The sequence below is a fragment of the Lampetra fluviatilis genome, chromosome 11 (genome assembly GCF_964198595.1).
Source record: "Lampetra fluviatilis chromosome 11, kcLamFluv1.1, whole genome shotgun sequence".
Lineage (NCBI taxonomy): Eukaryota > Metazoa > Chordata > Hyperoartia > Petromyzontiformes > Petromyzontidae > Lampetra > Lampetra fluviatilis.
Window position 1 is genome coordinate 10,165,840 of NC_136285.1, and position 21,067 is coordinate 10,186,906.

General features: G+C 46.3%; 1 protein-coding gene across 7 annotated transcripts in view; it reads left to right on the forward strand.

Annotated features, from left to right (window-relative positions):
- Positions 1–21,067, forward strand: part of PCLO (piccolo presynaptic cytomatrix protein) — a 192,046-nt gene that overhangs the window by 105,330 nt on the left and 65,649 nt on the right. For 6 of the 7 annotated variants that reach the window (XM_078860930.1, XM_078860933.1, XM_078860932.1 and 3 more), the window contains 4 exons: positions 218–2,918; positions 3,568–3,671; positions 5,694–5,775; positions 7,597–7,722. In XM_078860930.1, the coding sequence (XP_078717056.1) occupies positions 218–2,918; positions 3,568–3,671; positions 5,694–5,775; positions 7,597–7,722 (3,013 nt within the window). The other variant, XM_078860937.1, reaches the window with a different exon arrangement.

Consider the following 21,067-nt stretch of genomic DNA (forward strand, 5'->3'; position numbering starts at 1 on the left):
CGCTGTTCCAGATCGGGCATATTGCGCACATGATCAGAGCACGATTCCCCGACCGCATCTCCGTAGACCTAGATTATCGTCATGTGCCACCGAACCTGCCCCTCGTTAGCCGTTGAACCGTTTCCGGCGAGAGGAATCGTGGAGCGGTGTGCAGTATTAATTGTGCCCTCACGTCGCACGCCGTGCTCTTGTGAACGAACGCCCCGTTTCATTCCAGATCAAACCCACGCAGCAATCGACGGCGGCGGCGGCCCTGGCTCAGAGCAAGAAAGTGAAGCGGACGCTGCCCAACCCCCCTCCGGAGGACGCACCGGCACCCAGCTCCGCAAACTCGCTCTCGTTCGTCGCGTCCATCCCGCGCAAGCGAATCGGGCGCACGAGCACCATGGCCCGTGCCAAGCTCATCCAGGACATCGACCGCGAGCTCGAGATTGTGGAGAAGGAGTCGTCGAAGCTGCGCAAGAGGCAGGCGGAGCTGGACGAGGAGGAGAAGGAGATCGACGCCAAGCTGCGCTACCTGGAGATGGGCATCAACCGGCGGAAGGACGCCCTGCTGAAGGAGCGCGAGAAGAGGGAGAGGGCCTACCTGCGGGGCGTCGCCGAGGACCGTGACTACATGTCCGACAGCGAGGTCAGCAACATCCGTGGTACCGTGGCGGAGGGCGGCCGCCAGGGCGAGCGGCCAAGGACGGCGCCGCAGCACCAGTACGCCCAGTACCTGGCTCCGAACGCACGCCACTCGCTCAACATCGAGTTCTCGCACACCCCCGGCGCCACCACGCAGCCGAGTAATTCGTACCTGCAGCAGGCGCCCTACCAGCCGCAGCCGCTTTATCAGACTCAGCCGGTCCCCTATCGGTCACAGGCCGCAGGCTACAGCACGTTGGAAGCGCACCGCCCCGCGTACCAGACGACAAGCCACCAGACCATTTCCACAACGCAGGCTGGGTATCAGACCACCAGCTACCAAACCCTGCCGATGCACCAGTCGGGCTATCAGACCACCCCTTTCCCTACCTTGGGCGGCCACCTAGCTGGTTATCAGGCCACAAGTTTCCAGCCGATGCCCAGCCACCAGGCAGATTACCTGACCACCACCTACCCGACATTGGGAAGCCATCACGCTCCCTACCACACGACGAGCTTCCAGATGGCTACGGGCCCTCAGCCCGGGTATCAAGCCACGCCGGGCACGTCCTACTATGCGCAGGGCCACACGATGCACCCGCACCACCAGCCACACTTCGCGCAGAAGCCCCGGCATTCCCAGCTGATCAACTTGGACCCCAAGCTGAAGGCCAACTACGAGTTGCTGCAGCAGAGCCACCCTCTGCTAATGTCGCCCACGTCGGCGGTCGAGATGTACGACAACCTTGACCTTCGGCTGGCGCTGGAGGAGAGGGGAAGCATGGCCAGCAGCCCCATGTCGAGCATTTCCGCTGAGTCATTCTACGCAGATCTCGAGCACCAGGCGGCGCGCAACTACGTGATGATCGACGACATTAACGAGCTCACGAAAGGCGCGGCCATCGGGGGCACGTTCAGCTTGGGGGGCACGCACAGAGTGGAGCGTCGCTACCATCACTCCAGGGACCCAAAGAGGATGTCGGACATTAGCGACTACATAAGCACGTCGAGCACGCCGAGGTCACACATGCACAGGAAAATCGACGACGAGTCGATGAAAGATCCCTACGAGCTCAAGCTGTTGAAGCAGCAGATTAAGCAGGAGTTTCAGAGGGGGTCTGACCCTCTGGATCACTTGGGAACCGCCACGCTCTACCATGGCGACGTGAAATACAGGCACCCCTCGAAGTCAGATCGCTACAGCATCGGCAGGATCACATTGGAAAAGGAAGCTGCGAAGCAGCTGATGCCGGCCGTTGTTTCGAACAAGCAGCTGAAATCCAGAAAGCTGGGCGTCGAGCATAGGGTCTCCAAGTTCTCTCCAATTGAGGAAGCCAAAGACGTCGAGTCTGAATTTCCCTCCTACTTAACCACGACTCCGGCCACGGAGGCGGCATCCACCGTTGTGATGCGAGCCAAGAAGCTGCAGGGAGACATCACGTACGGCCTCAGGAAGAATATCCAGGAGCAGCAGAAGCTCTCAGTGCTCACGACGAGGGGACACACGAACGAGCTTGACTTATTGAGCAGCACCGGCACTCGCTCTCGGCCAAGGTCGGTGTACAGCCTCGAAAGCAACCGATCGCGACCGTCGTCCGTTTATGGTCTGGACGTCACAAGATCTCGGCCTGCTTCAGTCTACAGCATGGAGAGCACCCGCTCAAGGCCCACGTCTGCATACGGCCTGGAGGACAGCAGGTCGAGACCCTCGTCTGTGTACGGTATGGACAGCAGCAGATCCAGGCCGACATCCGTCTACGGGCTCGACTGCAGTAAATCGAGGCCATCGTCCATTTACAGGATGGAAGGCGCCGGTTCTCGGCCCTCGTCCGTGTACGGCATCGAGCTGACCCGCTCCCGGCCATCGTCAGTTCACGGGCTCGACCTGACCATGACTAAGCACGAGCTGCAGGCCGCGGCGGCGGCGACGACGGGGGCCAAAGATGGTGACGCGCTGGACATGAGCTCGTACGTGCCGGGAGCCGCCGGAGTCAAACTGAGGTGCAAGCCGCCCAATCTCATCATCAGCCAAAGCAAGGGGAGGATCCCCATCGTGGCCCAGAACTCGGAGGAGGAGAGCCCTCTGAGTCCCGTGGGCCAGCCCATGGGCATGGCGCGGGCGGCTGCGGGGCCCTTGCCGCCCATCTCGGCCGACACGCGTGAGCAGTTTGGCTCAAGCCACTCGCTGCCCGAAGTGCAGCAGCACATCAAGGAGCTGCACCGGCGTAGCTACGACCGCGACGTGGCGTACATCCTGGACGACCTGCAGCACGCCATGTCGGACAGCGAAGGTAACTGAGCGGGGGGAATGTGTGCCGAGCCAGACACGGCTCTGCCGCCCGAGGGCACGGATGCACGCGGATGGGTCAGCGACTGCTTCAAATGCCACCCTGGATGTGCTTTTTTTTACTTTTTATGTGTTTTGCTTCTTTTATCCTTTTTTCTTCTTCCTGTTTTGCTGCTGGACTGCATGCGCCTCCTCAACAAGTCTGCGGATCGGCGTGTGTGCAACGTTTAGTTACGCATGACTACAGCGAAATTACTTTGGACAAACTTTCATTCGATTTGAAAACAAAACACAAGCTACCTCATATGAAATGCAAGAATTGCCGAAGAAAAAAACGCGATCATTCGTGCTGCAGATTTTTATTTTTTTTCTCTGTTGTATTTAAAAAAATTATACTTGAAAATGTGTCTTCACACCACTTTCTTTTTGTTACTCTCTATTCTTTTGCATGCTCTTTTATATATATACGTGCACATATTTTTTTTACCCCGCCATGGATTTTTGCATGAACCAATCACGCCACGGATCTGCATGCGCGCCCTCCCCAGATTGGAGGTGTCCGTTTTGCGTGTGCTCGCGCGACGCGGCTCCGTTACCGAGGACCGTGCCCCCCGTCCCCACTTACCCCAGAGCTCCGTTTTGACTTTTTAAAGCATACCACTTGAGGCGTGAAGACACCAACTGGTTCGATAAACCTCGTGACTCGTTCCATGAAGATCACTCCAAAAGCAAGCATGGAGGATACCACCCCTTGCAGGTGAGTACAGCGAGCGTTTGTGTAGAGCACGCGCGCGGTGTCTGGTGTGCGCTTCGCGTTGACCCAGCAGACCTCATGTGCCTACCGATGCCGTGATCCCTTTAATGCCACAGTAACTAACCCTGCTTAGGAGGAAGTCTCGTGTGGGCTGCAGACTGGCGCTGGTGCTAACTCCTCAGAGAATAAGCTCCGAAATCAGCACTGAGCCCAGAAGAGTCGCCAAGCGAAAGTCGATCGCAGGAAGAAAAAAAAATTCTGCCATAAAAATCTATTGGGAATGTAATTTGAATTTCATCAACAATGAAGATCAATTGTCATTGAAATTGACCACCTCTGCGTACACAGTGTACAGCAGCTTTGTCACCACAATCTCACACTACATCAATATTGGACCTATATTTTGCCTACATGGTCAGTGCGATGGGTAAAACCAGGTTAAAGTTGGGACTTGATGAGCATGTGCACCCCTATACGAAGGGGGCACCTGAGCTGTTTTCACTTTCGTGAAATGTGATGAGACTGATAAAGCCCACCAATAGATGGGCGGTGAAAATGAGAAGCTTTAAACTTTGGTGGGAGAGGGGTGATGCTCCTCAAAGGGCAACAAGGCGTGTGTGGTACAGGAAACATAATTGGAATATGGCCATTCATCCTTATAACTGGTCCCATTTCAAGGCAGCTACATCGCCAATATCCTATATGTATTGGCTTTTGCGCTTTGACCCCAATGGTCATGGTGGCGAAATGTTATCTACCTCGCCTGGTGTGCAGGAGGTCGTGGGTTCGATCCTGACAATGACGCCTGCTGCTGTATATTTGGATTTTGCATGTTCTCCTCGCGGTCGCGTGGATTTTTCTCCGGGTCCTCCAGTTTTTCCCACCACATTTAGAAATATGCGTTTAGAGTATTTGGCTGCTGTACAATTCCACATGATAAGCCAATTCGTTCAGCACTCATTTGTGGCCAGGTCGCTTCTGAAAAAAGAGCTTTATAGCCCAGTGGGCCTAACCTGGAAAAAAAATACTTTAGAAACGACATTTAAGTTGATGTTTGCACGTCAATTGTGCTCCCTGGCTAAATATGCACACGTGTATATAAATCATCATCAGTCATGATTTATCACCTGCTGGATAAAGCCATCCCTAAGCCGTCTCCATCCCTTATGGTCTTGAAAAGCAAATATATAGTATATACACACAGAAGCTAAAATGTATAAATGGTTTGCGCTGTGGTATGAACCCAACAATTTTAATTTGATTCCTGGCCACAGCTGATATCTGAACCAATCCTCAGTTGCACCCGAGTCAAGAGCTGCATAGCTCACAGGGTTATTCCTAATAAATGAAACTGAAACTGAATCCTATCAGTTCCCCCTCCCTTCAATTTGCGCTGACCTGCGTGGTGAAGTATATTCAAATTACCTCCAATGAGCTGCATGGCATCGCGAGGCATTCATCCACCAAGCAGTACAGTTTGCTAATAATGCTCTGCAAATTATCACAATTATCACATGACACATTTGGGCCCTACATATAACCCACACGCACATGTATTATGTAACACACGTGCATTATATAACATGTGCGTAAAACATGTGTGTTTATTAATGCCATCTAGGTTGCGCTCTTTTGGCGATCAGGCTTTTGTTAGCGTGGCACCCAAAGCTGCGGGACGCCTTGCAACTTGAAATCAGGAAATCAGAGTCGGTAGATATATTTAAGTCTCCTTTGATAACCCATCTCTTTAAACCGGCCTTACTTCTTTAGTTTGGTCGGTTTGCCCTGGTTCTGTTTTTGTTTCCTGCTTTCCGTGCATTGCGCATTGGGATCCTAGGATGAAATGCGCATTCTCCATTTGAATAATTATTATAATTATAACTCTTGCAACGTGAATCACGTTAGGCGCATTGGATCCCCCTTGCTTCGTTGGGCGTTTCTGTAGCGGAGTCGTCGCCGCGCGCACGCACGCTATAACCCACCGTTGCCTGCGGTCGCGCCGCGCTGAACGATGTGCCTTGTCAGATCAGCGACCCCCCGCAGAGCTACGATTTCCCGCACGCCAGAGTGCAGCTTCAACAAGACGCCAAGGACCACAGCATGTCAGGTGGGCCCGACTATAGCTCTCGTCCTGCTCCTAGCCTTGACCCGGAGGCTGACCCTGGGAATTCTGCAGTTCGGACCAGCTGTCGTTCCTCCACTGACGAGCCGATGCTGCAAACATTGCCACCCCTCGATCATCAATAGACTGGAATTATTTTTCGCTCGGCAACTTTGTGGCGGGGTGAGATTGTTTATTTTGTCGTTCTAAATAGCGGTGACGAGCCCACCGTTTGGCGCATGGTAGCGAGCGGTGGTGCAGTGGTTATGTCCCTGGTGACCTGGATTTGATTTCCTGCAGTGAATAAAATCGGTGAAATGTGGCATCTCAAACTGTCATGGGCCTCTGCTAAGTCACTTGAGCTATGAATGAGTACCCGGGATGGTGCGCAAATGTCAGCAGTTGGAAGTCAAAAGACAGCAAGTTATGGTGCTGGCCAAATAACCTGCATGTGCATCGCACTGGCATTAATAGGTATTCGCGTACAGCCCTCGCCCGAACAGTCTATAATGTTAAATAAACAAAAGCTCAACACATTCATCAATAACACTGCCTTAAATAGAAAACATAGAACATGCGAGATTGTGAGCAATGACCCAATGGCCCTTCTTCACAGCACTGGCCACCCTATGTGCTGTGAAGAAGGGCAATAGCCCAAAACGTGGCCTTGTGTCCGCATTTTCTTTTCAAGGCAGCGTTATTTGACGAGTGCGTTGAGTTTGTTGTGGCTGTTGTTGTGTTACTCGTGCTTGTGCGCCACTGCCAGTACAGTTGTGCACAAACACCCTTTGCCCGCGGTTGATGGCACTTCAAAAATAATATTTGGTATGGGTGTATCAACATCAACTTTCAACGGTGACAAAGACAGCCAGGCATGGTCCTTACCATATTACTCCACCATGTGCCATATGCTCTGCTGGCCTTAATAGGTGCGTTCTACCTGTACCTGTGTGATCTGTATGTGTGCTGCTTCTTCTTCTTCATTTTGAAATTGAGGGGTTGTTGATCAAAGTTTGCCAGCCAAACATTGTCTTAAATACATAATGCAGAATATGCTACAATGGTGATCACATGCATATAATTATAGTTTTTTTGCTCTTGTTTTGTTGTTGTTTAAACACTCCGGGGCCAGATTTATATTCCCAAGCAGAAAGAGGCAGCAGAACAAATCCCATTTTTGTAGCACAGCTTATGGGATGGCAGTAAATGGGCCCTGGCAGCTGTGTTGCTGCTCGTGAAATCATTGCCATGTACTCCACGCTCTATTTTGCTTGGCACCACGCAATTATTGTCCCATACTGCATCCACCCATTAACTCGAATGAAGATCTGTCTGCTGGTAATTACTTTTGCAAAATTAGCAAATAACACCTTTTTTGGTTGCCCCCCCCCCTCCACCATAAATGAGTGAATGGATTGTAATGCACGGCTGAATGCAGTGCAGGAAGATCTGCTATGAGAATATTAGACGTGGCATATTTGACTGCATAATACATACATTTTACAAAAAAAAGCTATACAGCTGTACAGTCTGCCCTCTGGCAACTAAGCCTGGTTTCAAGCTGTCATGCAGACAATACTTTGTAGATACGCTCAAATGTACGTCTTCTTCAATGTTAGCTTTCATTATGCAAGAATAAAAATGCACTGCCTTAAGAAATTCATTGCAGGACACCTGGCTGTGAGATTGTTGACCTGCCAGGTGCAATGTGTTTTATGCATGAAAACTCAAGAGAGAGAGAGAGAGAATTACTCATCTGTCATCAGCATGCATCACCTGCTGGAGGTTTGGCTGTTTTGCTAAGGAAGCAAGCTGCTCTGCGTGCAGGGAACGGACTTGGCGTCCGAGTCGTTGGTGGAAAAGAGGTTCCGGGAAGAGACGGGGAGATCGGCGCGTACATCAGCAAGATCCTGCCAGGAGGCGCCGCTGAGCATTCTGGAAAGCTCGCAGAAGGTGAGCAACGGTGCTCATTCTCTAAGACACAGATGGATCAGAGAGAGAGAGAGAAAAACTGCCGTAGTTATTTGATGTATTACTTGCCAATGAAACACCGAGCAAGCGTTATAAATGATGTGCTATTGCATTCCTCTTTTTATACTCGGCAACCAAATGAATATAATGTTGTTAAAGAAGCGTAGTACAAAGGTGGTAAAGGTGCAGCCCTGCAATTACTCGCTGGCGCCACTGCTGTCGGGAGGGCCTTTGATATAGAAAGCTCTAGAGATCCCTACAGAAAGGACGTATTGGTCTACTATTCCAAACTTGTCCCATTGTTTCAGCTGCCACGCCAGGAGATCGATTGCAAGGCCACCTCAGCAGCATGGTCAAGACAATTTTAGCAAATCACCATCATTATTTGAAATATGATACAGATTTATTTTTGATAAACTTTCAAGCAAAATAAACAATGTATTATTCCTTCCCTTTTCTCAGTATTTATAAACTAAATGAATACGATGTTAAATGTGCCTCGTTTTAAATTGTATTACATTGCAGTCGATTTCTTTGGCTAAACGATTTGCAATCAATAAATCAAGGCCAAGTCTGGCACTTAATTTATTCAACAATCTCACATTTTACCTCAGTATTATCAGCACAGTATGTCAACCTATATTGATGTGTTCAATCAAGCAAAACAGTTTCACCTACGTGCTGCGGTTTTAAATTACCTGATTTGAATGTGGTGCATAGCACATGTGTGCGACGAGCATCCCGTGGTCAATGTCGAGTAGAATCTGCTTTCTGCAAGTTATCCAGCATCAGCTTGAACTCTGTACCACGTTCAAATGTCTACAACTCAGACTCTTGTCGCATCAGGCTCAGCTGATGACTACTTGGGACGCCGGGCGGGCAGTCGAATTAAAATAATCCTCGCCGAGCACGGTTTGTTATAATCAGGCCACAAATTGTTCCTGTGATTATCATAAATCAATTACATATTGATCAATGAGGGGAGGGTGGGGAGGAGCTTGGTGGGGAGGGTGGGGCTGGGTGGGGAGGGGAGGGTGGGAGGGGCTGGGTGGGGAGGGTGGGGAGGGGCTGGGTGGGAGGGTGGGGAGGGGCTGGGTGGGGAGGGTGGGGCTGGGTGGGGGGTAGGAAGGGTGCGCTGGGTGGGGAGGGGCTGGGTGGGGAGGGTGGGGAGGGTGGGGAGGGGCTGGGTGAGGAGGGGAGGGTGGGGAGGGGCTGGGTGGGTAGGGTGGGGCTGGGTGGGGTGTGGGAGGGGTGGTGCTGGGGCTGGGTGGGGAGGGGCTGGTCACCCCGTGGTGCCCTTATAAAACTCAACGTTTAACCTACTCACGCCGGCTTGTGCCCGCCCTCACAGTCGGGCATATTTGCGGAATACACCACGCCGCCGTTGACCCTGGCCATTGAGCGAGCAACCCAACGTTCCTACCAGCTCCCTCCGCAGGAATGCGTTTATTTTATTGCTAGTTACTGTGTAATATCGTTTCACGTTTCTGAATTGAATCCTTTTTTTTTCAAATTATATGTGAGGTAAAATACGAGGTAATGTTTTGCCAACTGAATTGGCAGCAGGCAAATTTCAAGTAATTTACCTTTGTTCATCATTAAATAGCAGTGTCTTAAGTCAAACATAAATTAGCCAATGTTTTGGCTCATGGGCATTTTCAGAACAATAAGAAAATGTGATTTATAGTTTGTGGCAGCTTGTACAATGTAGTCTTTCAATAACACGTTGATTTCTATTAATTGTTTGGTGAATAGCAAGCACAAGGTGGCAGGTGTCTCCAAACACCTGTGCAATTGGTGTCTTAACACACCAGTGCCATAAAAACTACCAGGGGAAGAACCACCACCTCATATCGTAGGCAACAGAAGGGGCCCAGTCCTGTGTTTATACCTGGTTAAGACTGCTCGTCAGTATAAATTTCAATTTAAAGCTTTCGTGACTGCAGGGATTCATCTTCTTGGTTCTTACGGTAAAGTCACGTAGAATGGAAATAATAAAATAATAAAAATAAAACATAGTAAAATACAATTCTCACGACGTTTCGGCCACAACGCAAGCAGCCGTCCTCAGGTGAAGAACAGGTCTGTCGGAAAGACAGAGTCTGAATGACAGACCTGTTCTTCACCTGAGGACGGCTGCTTGCGTTGTGGCTGAAACGTCGTGAGAATTATTTTATTATGTTAATTTTTTTTCCCTTCTACGTGACTTTACCGAAAGAACCAAGAAGATGCTCGTCAGTACTTGATCCGGTGTTTTTCTGTTCAAGCTGTGGCATAAATTTCGCGGATGAATAATCTCATACTATAATCTCATACTATAATCATCATACTATAATCTCATACTATAATCTCATACTATAATCTCATACTATAATCATCATACTATAATCTCATACTATTATCTCATACTATAATCTCATACTATAATCATCATACTATAATCATCATACTATAATCTCATACTATAATCTCATACTATAATCTCATACTATAATCTCATACTATAATCATCATACTATAATCATCATACTATAATCATCATACTATAATCATCATACTATAATCATCATCCTGAATCTATGCTTCCCGTTCAAAATAATCCAATAATGTTTTTGTTTAGTTTCCCCCCCCCCTCTCTCTTTGAGCGGTGTCAATTGTGAGCGTTACACTAGAATGTTCTGCTTGGCAGTGGAATAATCGTGTCACGTCTCTAATTTAGAACAATATTGCTGTAACAGCATTAGGGCTGTAATTCAATTTCACTGCACGGCCCTCTTCATGCTTTGAGATGGCATTATAATTTCTGAATGTTGCATATTAAAGAAGAACTATATTTCTAGGGAGGATGTGCACGCGTTGCCCAGCAACAGTGACCAGCAGTGTCAGCGAAATGGCCGTTCAGGGGGAAGAGGCTTCGCCTTGAAGGTTACGTTCGGAGGAATGCCCCCGGTATTTTAGACCAGTGCGCTTGGCGATTTGACTCCATACCCTCGCGAATTTATTTAAAAACAGCAACAAAAACGGCATTAAATCTGAGATGGTTGTGCAAAACATAAATCATTCTAAGGCATTTCTGTGAGGTGGGAAATTGCTTGTTTGCAAGCTCAATGTAAACCGATTGTGGCAGTGTACATTTTTCATAGTGCAACATTTGAAAAAGCTTTGCGAAATAACAAAATAGTGAAATTAATTTCCAGAAATTCTACTCAGCTTTGTGGTGGCTGGGCTCTCACGGTGTGCTGGTGTGTCTACTGTCTGATTTATCGAGGGCTTTTTAATCACATTTGGCAGTGGATGCAGCTTCATGTGCCGATGTTCAGTGGTGTTCATAAAATTGCTGTGAAATTAATGGCTCGCGTCACGAATAAATAAAGCTCAGACGACTGCAGCGGGGGGGTGGGGGGGGGGGTGAAAAAATCACTAATAAAATGTTCATCTCGTTTGAAATATTTTTAGCCAATACGGCATGGATGTCGCCTTTAATTTCAAACAGCATGTTCTACATAGCCATGGTGCTGCTTGGTCAAAATCGTATATTTTTTTGGGTATTTTACATGGCATTTATTTCAAAAGTCTGTTGCTTTTTGTGTTTCGTTTGTTGTCCTTCCCCCGCACCTCCGATTAGCACGGTTGGCTATGTACGGTGTGAAAGAAGTTCAACATACATAGACAATTTCTGCGCTGATATTATACCGTATAGTCATGTCCTTAATGAGGACAACCAATTAATTTAATATAAAAATTACCCCCTTGTTGGTAAAATACGTCCTCGCTTATATAAGTAAACACCACTGTACTGATTTTCCGCCTAATTCACTCTTGCCATGCACCTGATTACAATCATTATACCCAATTACTTTCTCATTATTCGGACGCGCAATCAGACATTGCCAGGAAACGTTTGAAGCACAAACATATCTTAGGGCGGAAACATGCTCAGTACCGCCAGAATGTGTTGGGTGATTGGTTCCCAAAAATACACAAAAATCAGGCCAGTTCTAGAGACGCATTGAAATCACCGTGGTGATAGATAAACCGTGTTTGCCCTTTTCACCCTGCACACCTACAGTATATCCACATTCTTTTCAACACTATTTGTAACCCTAATGCTGAAGCTGCACTTAAGACAAATCAGTACTTTCTCCTGCCAAAGATTGGTTCAAGACAGAATGTGAAATGTATTTATATTCTATTTATGAACCTAGCAAACTGAATTTTATTCCTGACCACGGTTAATATCAGTGGCAAGGGATATCTAAAAGAGTCCTGGGCCCACCCCCCTCATCAACCTGCACTGACCAGCCTGGGTGAAGTATGTTCAAAACTACCCCATTGACGAACACAGCATGGGAAGGCCTTCATCCAGCAGCGGATTAAAAAAGAGCTGGACATCATTGTCATTATGTAGGGTCGTATTTTACAATAATTATTGTTGTGTAACCTGGGTTTCAAGGAAGGAAAGGTGCTCCCAACTGAGCCACCAATACCACATCCCACGTCAATAAATGTTCCTTACAGGTCTCCAAACCGAGACCTAACCAGAGATAAACTAACATCATAAAAGCTGATGAGGTCAGGCCCCTAAGGTGGTATGGATGTAAGTGACATTGTTTTTAATGGCCCATATGTATTAACTTTGTGTCCCTGTAGAGACACACACCTCAGTGAGAAATCATGCAGAGACACCCTGCAATGGCTTGCCATGCGTTGTATGGGTCACCTCTCGTTGACATTGTCTGATTTTAACATTGCCATTCAACGTGTAAAGTGGCCTGCGTGCTTGTCTTCATATCCCGGCATCATTGGTTCTTGCCTTTGACCTTTTTCTCCATGCGATTGGTAATTTCCTAGGGGAGGGAGGGGACGGAATGCATCGCGGTATGAAAGCTGCGAGCTGACCTTTTAACGGGACCTTCCCACCAAGGCAGCCTGTTGAACTTCGCCTCCCACTCAGTGTTTGCGGGCGTCCGTGGCGACAGCATAAACATTTGCTGCGAGGGAGCTACACAGCAGCTTCGCGTAATAAATACAACACATTGTCCTGCAGAGGGAGCTGGTAGGAACGTTGGTTTGCTCGGTCAATGGCCAGGGTCAACGGCGGCGTGGTGTATTCCGCAAATATGGCCGACTGTGAGGGCGGGCACAAGCCGGCGTGAGTAGGTTAAACGTTGAGTTTTATAAGGGCACCACGGGGTGACCAGCCCCTCCCCACCCAGCCCCACCCCTCCCACCCCCCACCCAGCCCCACCCTCCCCACTCAGCCCCTCCCCACCCTCCCCTCCCCACCCAGCCCCTCCCTGCACGACGGACGGACACAATAATCCCCTGATGCAACACTGTTTTTATTCGGAGAATACAGTACATGTTCTGGCCACTCCTTATGAATAAAACAATAAGTGGTAGGCTGGTGGGTGAAAGTGTAAATTTGTTTGAAACTTAATTATGAGTTGAGTGCTCTATGGGAACCTCATTTGCCAGTAAAAATATAATAATTGGTTTTTTACCCTTCTATCTGGCAACAAAACTGACACCTTTTACAAGGAGTCATGTTGGCATAGACCGCAATACCTGCAGTCATAATACAAACAAAAGAACATAACTCTGATAATGTGCACTGTCCTTGAAGTTGATTGGTCCACACCCGAGACAGCTTTCCTTAGAGCCTAGTCTCACATGGGTTGGACCAGTGCTGTTGATAAAAAGCTCATTAATTAAGCTCAGTGTTACTTATTATGTTGAGGCTATTCCCAAACCGGTTGTCGCTAATGTTTATTTTGCTGTTGTTATTGCTGGCTGTCACGCTCAGACATTGTGTTCACCGAGGTAAAAATTAGCCTGAAGTGATGAATAATTAGTTTTAATGTCATTGCCACGAATAAACAATAGCGCACTGCCTGATCTTATGCTACTGGCAGCTACCCCATAGGCCACATTCATTGTCATCGTGCTCACCTTTTAATTTGAGTTATGCCGTCTCTAATTTATTTAACATAAATATTGTTTGAGAATTATTTTCACCCTTCACCCTAAACGCCAATTGAATAAATGTAAATTATGTAAATGCGCTAGCATTACTCTACACATATACATATTGCTGCATTTTTGGTAAATTCCGTTTTAATATTATTAGAGATAACTTCCACTCTATTAGGTGCTTTATGATCATTATCATTAAGTCATCATCAATATTTTTAAAATTATTACCTACATAAACCGTGGTATTATTTTTCCACGTTATATCATAGTAAAGTTTCACTCGTTTTAATAGCCCTAACGAGTTAACAATCAACTCATAGGAAAACTTTCCCAATGGGGAGAAATGTACTTTGTACCCCATAAATTAATTCCTTATTAACAAAAGTGCACTGAGTGTTTTTGCAGATTAACGTAAACGTTTTAGTGACCACTGCATTTTTCATTTGAACAAATAGTCCAAGGCAATCGCAAAATTACATTTCTTCTATTCGATCAATGAAGCCAAATTAATGTTGATCTCCTGCTACCACACGCTCCATTTTCTTGGCATGAATCAAGCGGTGTTTAGTCTGTGGGCTTCCTAAACACGAGAGAAATGACAGGAAAATGGGACGCCCATTGAAGGTTGATATAACAGATGCCCCCAAATAAGTCCAGTGATGCGGCGCATTGTGAATAAAGTGCCAAACCAATCGCCGATTTTTCTTCCAATGGATTTTGAGATGTGAAATCGCAAATTGGGGTGCTTGGGAGATGTGTCCTTAAGGGAACCCCGGTTGTAGGAATTGCCCATCAGGGCCTGCTGCCGGGGATGTTTTACATAAATGGTTCAATCGTGACAGATGTGGCTGAAGATCCCTGCTTGCTCGGTACAGAGTCACACAGGCAGCCGTATTGCTCAAACGTACAGTCGCGCGCTCGCTTACCTGCGCAAGATTTCTCAACCTGAGGCTCCATTCCAGTGGGAGGGCAGTGGGGTGGGAGGGTGCTGTTGACCAATACAATTTGTGACGCATGAACAAAAAACCCACGTTACTCTTTGAATGTGATGTGACATCTGTCATTTATAATAATTGTTTGTAGGTGATTTCCCCCCCACCCCCCATTTCAAATTGAGTGCCAGTCTAGCAGAAAATCTACCGACCTTTAATAAAGAAACATATTTAGAATGCAACAAAGCTGGGCCTCTATGTAATGGTATTTATTTGAATCTAAATATAAGTAAAAGTTCAAGGCACAGCCGTGTAATTACTCACTCACGCTACTGCTGGCAGAAGGGCCTCTGTAAGAGAAAGCTCTGGAGAGCCCCGGTAAAGGAAATGTTTTGGTCTACTCTTCCAAAACTGGGCCGACGTCTTGGACAAAGTAGGAGTTCCCACAATTTGACCTCAGCACACGTGACCTACTGATCGACTAACTGTGGTTGCACCCATTTGTACTGCTTGGTGGACAGAAGCCAAGTGATTAATTAACTTGCACCATTGTTTCAATTGCCAGTCTGGGAGAAGGATTGCAAGAACCGGCAAGGTCTGAATTGCGCTAGAACCATCACACCATGGCAGCATCAATGTTATGAATTACAATAATAAGACCAACTTCCTTTAATTGATGGTGAGGTCTGCACAGGAATAATTTTAGATAGCATAGTTCCCTCTGCCGTGTTTAGGTCTCTAGTTCTTAAACAGGATAATTTAATAACGTAATGCAGTTGCAATAATGTAGCATTGTTATGATTAAATGCATTAAGTAGTTGTTTCTGTTGTCCCGCCAGGTCATATGAACTGCCTTCCTTGTCTGGAATTCTGTCAGATTGCTTTTCCAAATCGGCAAATGCAGTTTTGGCATTCCATTACAGTGCTTGGAAAACAAATTACATTGTGGCATTTTGTGTACACGTTCTTAAGTTTAAAGCATTATGACACTTTGAAAGAGACCCCTTTAACACAAACATGCAACACAAAGTTGGGTGGAGCCAGCAGATTGTTTGCTTGCTAATTTCGATTGTGTAATAAATCTCCGCATCAGCGACCACATTTTGTTGAGTGCCCCGCCTCATACCACAACATTAATCCGCCTGGGTTAAATAAAAAATCTATTTTAACAGATAGCTTTGCATCATTTTTTTTCTCCCAATGTAAGTTCATTACCCTTCCACTGCGCCACAGCATAATGCATCACCGTTTCCAAAGAACCCATTTTTAAATTGGGCACTTTCCATGAAATTGTCCAAAACCCATTTCACTTGGACGATAGCCGAAGAAAATAATTACTTACAAAGGTTAAAGGGGATGGAGGAAATAATGTAACATAAATATTCTCCTTCCAAATGTCCACCACTGATAAATATACGCTCTGCTGGGAGTGGGAGGGTTATTTTTCCACTTTCCAGTGCTGTTCGCCCGAGATGCTCACAAAGGACTGATTTCTAGAGAACACGCTGCGCAAGACTTCATGCGTGAATATCTGCGCGCAGCAAAGCCCTGAGGTGGATCCACAGTTGATGACAAATCCACTCTTTGCTTGCAGGTGTTTGCGTTCACCCCTGCTGTGGCAGGATATATGTAAAGAGGCCTAAAAATATACAACGTCTCAGAAGGAACACACGGCCACAATGCTTTCATCAGTGAACCTCGATAAGGACATCTGTAAAACCGTATGTATATTTGTAATATAAAATAAAAATGTATATTAATGGAGAAAATTATATATTTGACTGGCATTTATGTGCAGTTGCTTCATTTAAGATACAAACTACCAGGGAATGGAACATCAAACTAAATAGTTTAGTGCAATATGTGGTGAGATACTGTTTGAGAAAAAAGCTTACAAACATCCAGCACGCTGGGTGTTATTTCTTATGCCATGGCACAGTTATGTCAGGGATTGCTTTACGGGAGTGACACCTAAAACAACTGTCTTTGCAATGCGTGTGAGTGTGGGGAGCGGTGGTGTAGTGGTTAACGCACTGCGCTACGAACCCGGCGTCCCGACTTTGATTCCCGCTTACGGCCAATATCGGTGAAGAATATCAGAAATGGTCCTGGGCCTCCTCTAGGTCGACTCAGCCTCAAATTAGTACCTGGTGCAGTGTGTAATTCATCACCACTATGGAGACAAAGGCGATTGGGCGTGGTGCTAGTCACTCACCCCCTCGTGTGCCGTGCCGGCCTTCATAGGTGCTCGCTAACAGCACTTGCCCCGATAGTCTGTTAAGGCTATACGGGGGATCTTTGTCTTTGCATGTTGAATATGAGGTCACTGAGGTCACTGAATTGAATAAAACTATAATAATATACTGTACATAGCATTAATAGACGAGGATTTATGTGTTTATGAGTTATTATTCACTTACCTTCACGCTCGCTTATTATTATTGATGTGTTCAATTCAGCGACCTCAGCTTAACAATGACTGTGCCAAAGTTTTGACGAGATGTTAAGCACACACGCGCATTGCAGAGACAGCTGCTTTAGGTTTCGCGACCCTAAAGCAATTGATGCTGTGCATAGAGCATCGATGGACTGAGGAATTGGAGATATTATTACACGCAGTGACAATTTGATTGTTCATCGTTACGCTCCGTTTATAGGACATTGACGTGAACGTTGCATAAGTGCCGCTCGCCCTACGGTGCACCTTCACCTGCCTGGCCCCCCCCCTCATCCTACACCCGTCCCCCTTGGCTACTCCCCCCTCCTCTTACCCTATATATTAATGCCCCATCACAAATAACTCCCACTACAGTTCATCTTCTTGGTTCTTTCAGTAAAGTCACGTAGAAGGGAAATAATAAAATAATAATAAATAAAACATAATAAAATACAATTCTCACGACGTTTCGGCCACAACGCAAATAGCCGTCCTCAGGTGAAGAACAGGGCTGTCGGAAAGACAGCGTCTGAATCCCTGCAGTCACGAATGCTTTAAATAAAAATCCCACTACAGTTATTTAGCTGTGCCTTTTTCACACCTGACGAAGGAAGCATGTGTTGCCTCCGAAACGTCGTGATTTATTATTTTATTTCTATTATTTTTATTATTTATTTTTATTTTTACCTACGTGACTTTACCGGAGGAAAAACTAAGAGTACTACGGTGCACCTTCAAATTCACGACAATGACATCCCAAGCCAGGGTTGCCGGCGCTCGCCACTGGCGCGTGCGGGCGGGCGGGCAAGTGCCGACAGCGCTTCGCTTCACGTCAGTTTCAAATCAGATCTTCGCTGCATTGAACCGCGCGACATTTTAATAAAATTTTGTTTTAAGAGCACGTCCGCCCTGCCCCGCACCTCCCTCCTCCCCCATTTTTTTTGTTTGACCCGCGAATGTGCGATGCGGGCAAGCGATGCATCATTTTTTGCTTGAATCGACGAGGCGTACGTCGAATTGCGTGCGCGGTGCGTCACGCGGGTTACGGTGTACGTTACTCTCGAGGCTTCGGTAGCAGCGCTCCTGCCACGTGGAATTGTGCGTGCACGCCGACGATGTCATCAAACCTCTGCTGAGTCGTCGCAAAGAATCGTTTCCCCTTGTGAATTGAATCCGATGTGATGTCAAATTCCTTTGACGAACAAACGAATTGGCCATAAGAGCCCCGTTAAATATTGGGACGCTTTGCATGGTAATTCAAAATACATATTTCATGATGTTGCAGTGTATTATTTTCATAAATAATACATGTGCGTGAAAGTAAAGTTTCAGCCTTGGAAGTGTCTTTGTGTGTATATATGAAGTATACACAGTACACACAGAAATAATTAATTATTGGGTGGCACCAAACATTTCAATTAAGTACCATTTCAACACTTGTCCGAATGAATTCACAAAGCCACAGATGTCCAATGTCTGCATAACGTGTAATGCATCATGCTTGTAAGACAGTGCTTCGCTTTAAAGATACAGTATAGGGGAAAAAAGGTCACACGTTTATTGCCTTTAGGCGCGTACAAATGAGACACTTGAAGACACCGCCTGTACGCATTTGAACATTGGCCGATTCTAATCATGCAAGGGGTGACCACCACTCAAACGTCTTGGGTCCCTCTCGCAGGCTCCGCCGACTGTCTTGTAGGAAGGTGCACACCTCTCTTGTGCCCGACCCCTTACTGGCTTGATCATCTTTACCCCATTCTGTAATCTCCGTCTCTTCTCGTGCTCTTCCTCGTTTCTCTCCATCTCTCATCTGCGTCCCTTTGCTACTTCAGATCTCAACTCGACTCTTGATCTTTAGACTCGAATTAACGGAGTGCATTTCGCCTAGATGACGCTCTTCGTTGTGTTTTAAGGATGACACGGAAACACGTGGCGGGTGGGATACCGTCTGCCGTCCATGCAACCCAAACCGCCATAGCCTGCCCTCTTTCAACGGAGGAGGAATGGCAAAACTACACGAAGTCTCCTGCAGCGTTATCGTGGCTGGTGTTACCTCGACATTGGCGTTAAGCTCCTGAACGCATTGCCCATTCGCGAAAATAAAATAGCATCTCTAGCTCCACGGTGCTATGACGGACGCGGCCATCCCTCGTGTTCCAATTCTGTTTTGTCTGCGTTTATTTTGCCGAAAATTTAACACAAAGTTGTTGTTTTTTTTAAGGCTTCTCTCGACGTATAAAGCATTCGCAGTCGTATTTTGCCATGGAGACGCCTGTCCGATCACATGAGCGTCAGCCCTTTGTGTCGCACGAATACACAGCGGCAACTCGTTCCCGGGAAAGAAAAAAACACACAAGCGTGTGCTTCACAGTAAAAGCTGTCCCGTTTAAAAATAGCCGAATGAATAAGTAAATAAATATCTTTAGAACGGTGAGAGAGAGAGAAAAATAACAACGGCAATGCGTTATCCATAATAAAGGTTGCGTTGTGGGTTAGATCGCTTAAATAGAAATGTGTTGTTAAACCCGCCACCACCCGACACAGCCAATTAACAAGGTTTGTCACGTAAACAAAACGTACCAATTGGTTACTATTTAAGCACAACGGTGCGTTGGAGAATACACCCCACAACATTTACAATTCGAGTACCGTGGCGGTTCTGCATTACTTACAGTGCCGTAAGTAATTACCACCGCTTCACATCTGACTTGCATCCTTCTTAACTTACCATTTCTCCATTTCAACAGACCGGGGTGTGATGATGAATCGTAACAGAGCTGTTTTTCAATGTTGTTTCTTGGCATGTAAGGTTACGAATCCTGAGTCCTTTTGGACACAAATTGCTTTTAAATTACCCACACACTTATTTCTCTGTTGATGACCGTAAGAAAAATGTATATGGCCAATATTATAAAGTGTAAGGGTTGTCACAGATGCTGGGATCCCCATTCATTTGGGCAGCATCGGACGAAGTGTGATTTACCATTTTCATATTCATATACATTCACTTGCAAGATATAAAATATATATATATATAAAGGATGATAATAGGTTTTTCCCCTTTTTTCTGGCAACAAAACAGGTGTTAAGATGTTTAAACACCGAACTGAAACCACAATACTTGTGGTCAGAATGCAAACCAAAAACATACTCTGATAATATATGCATTGTTCTTGAAACTGATTGGTCCACACCAGAGACAGCTTTCTTTTGAGCCTCGTCTCAAACGGTGTTAGACCAGAGGACCAAAGACAATGCACTATCAGAGTAATGAGAGCTCGGGGTGAGCATCTACATCATGGGATCTTCTTTGCCACTACCAAAATATGATAATAGGTTTTTTTTGCATTCTGACCACAAGCATTGTGGTTAATGCAGACATGATTCCTTGTAAAAGGTTTCAGTTTGGTGTTTTAACATATTGACACCTGTTTTTGTTGCCAGAAAAAAGGGGAAAACCCTATTATCATATTTTGATACTGGCAAAGGAGATCCCATGATATATAAAGGATATTACGAAAAAATATGCTTACAAAATATATACGTTATTTCAAATCCTCTATGTGATTTTATTCTGGAAATGGCTTGAAAAGTGAAAGTATTTTATTAATAACTTAGAGTGTTGCATGGTGGGGGTCTATTTTGAGAAGAACCAAGATGCGGGATTTGTATACAAATGTGTGATTTGTGTTTTTGCCATCTAAAATTTGTCACCACAGTTTGGGTAGAGGTTAGTGAAAACTGTGATTATGCGAAACACTTAAATCTGGGGGGTTCCATTCACCTGGCAAGGATACTTATTGTGACCTGGGAGTTTCATTCATTTGGGAAGAATACGTATTATAATGCTGCACACCTGCGCAGCCAGTCCGTCCGCTATTCGAGCAAATGGCAACATCTTCTGGAGCTAAATGCCAATTGGGAGCTCTGCTGGCCATCACGAGAGGGCTTCATGAGAGAATTCGTGTAGTTTTTGCAG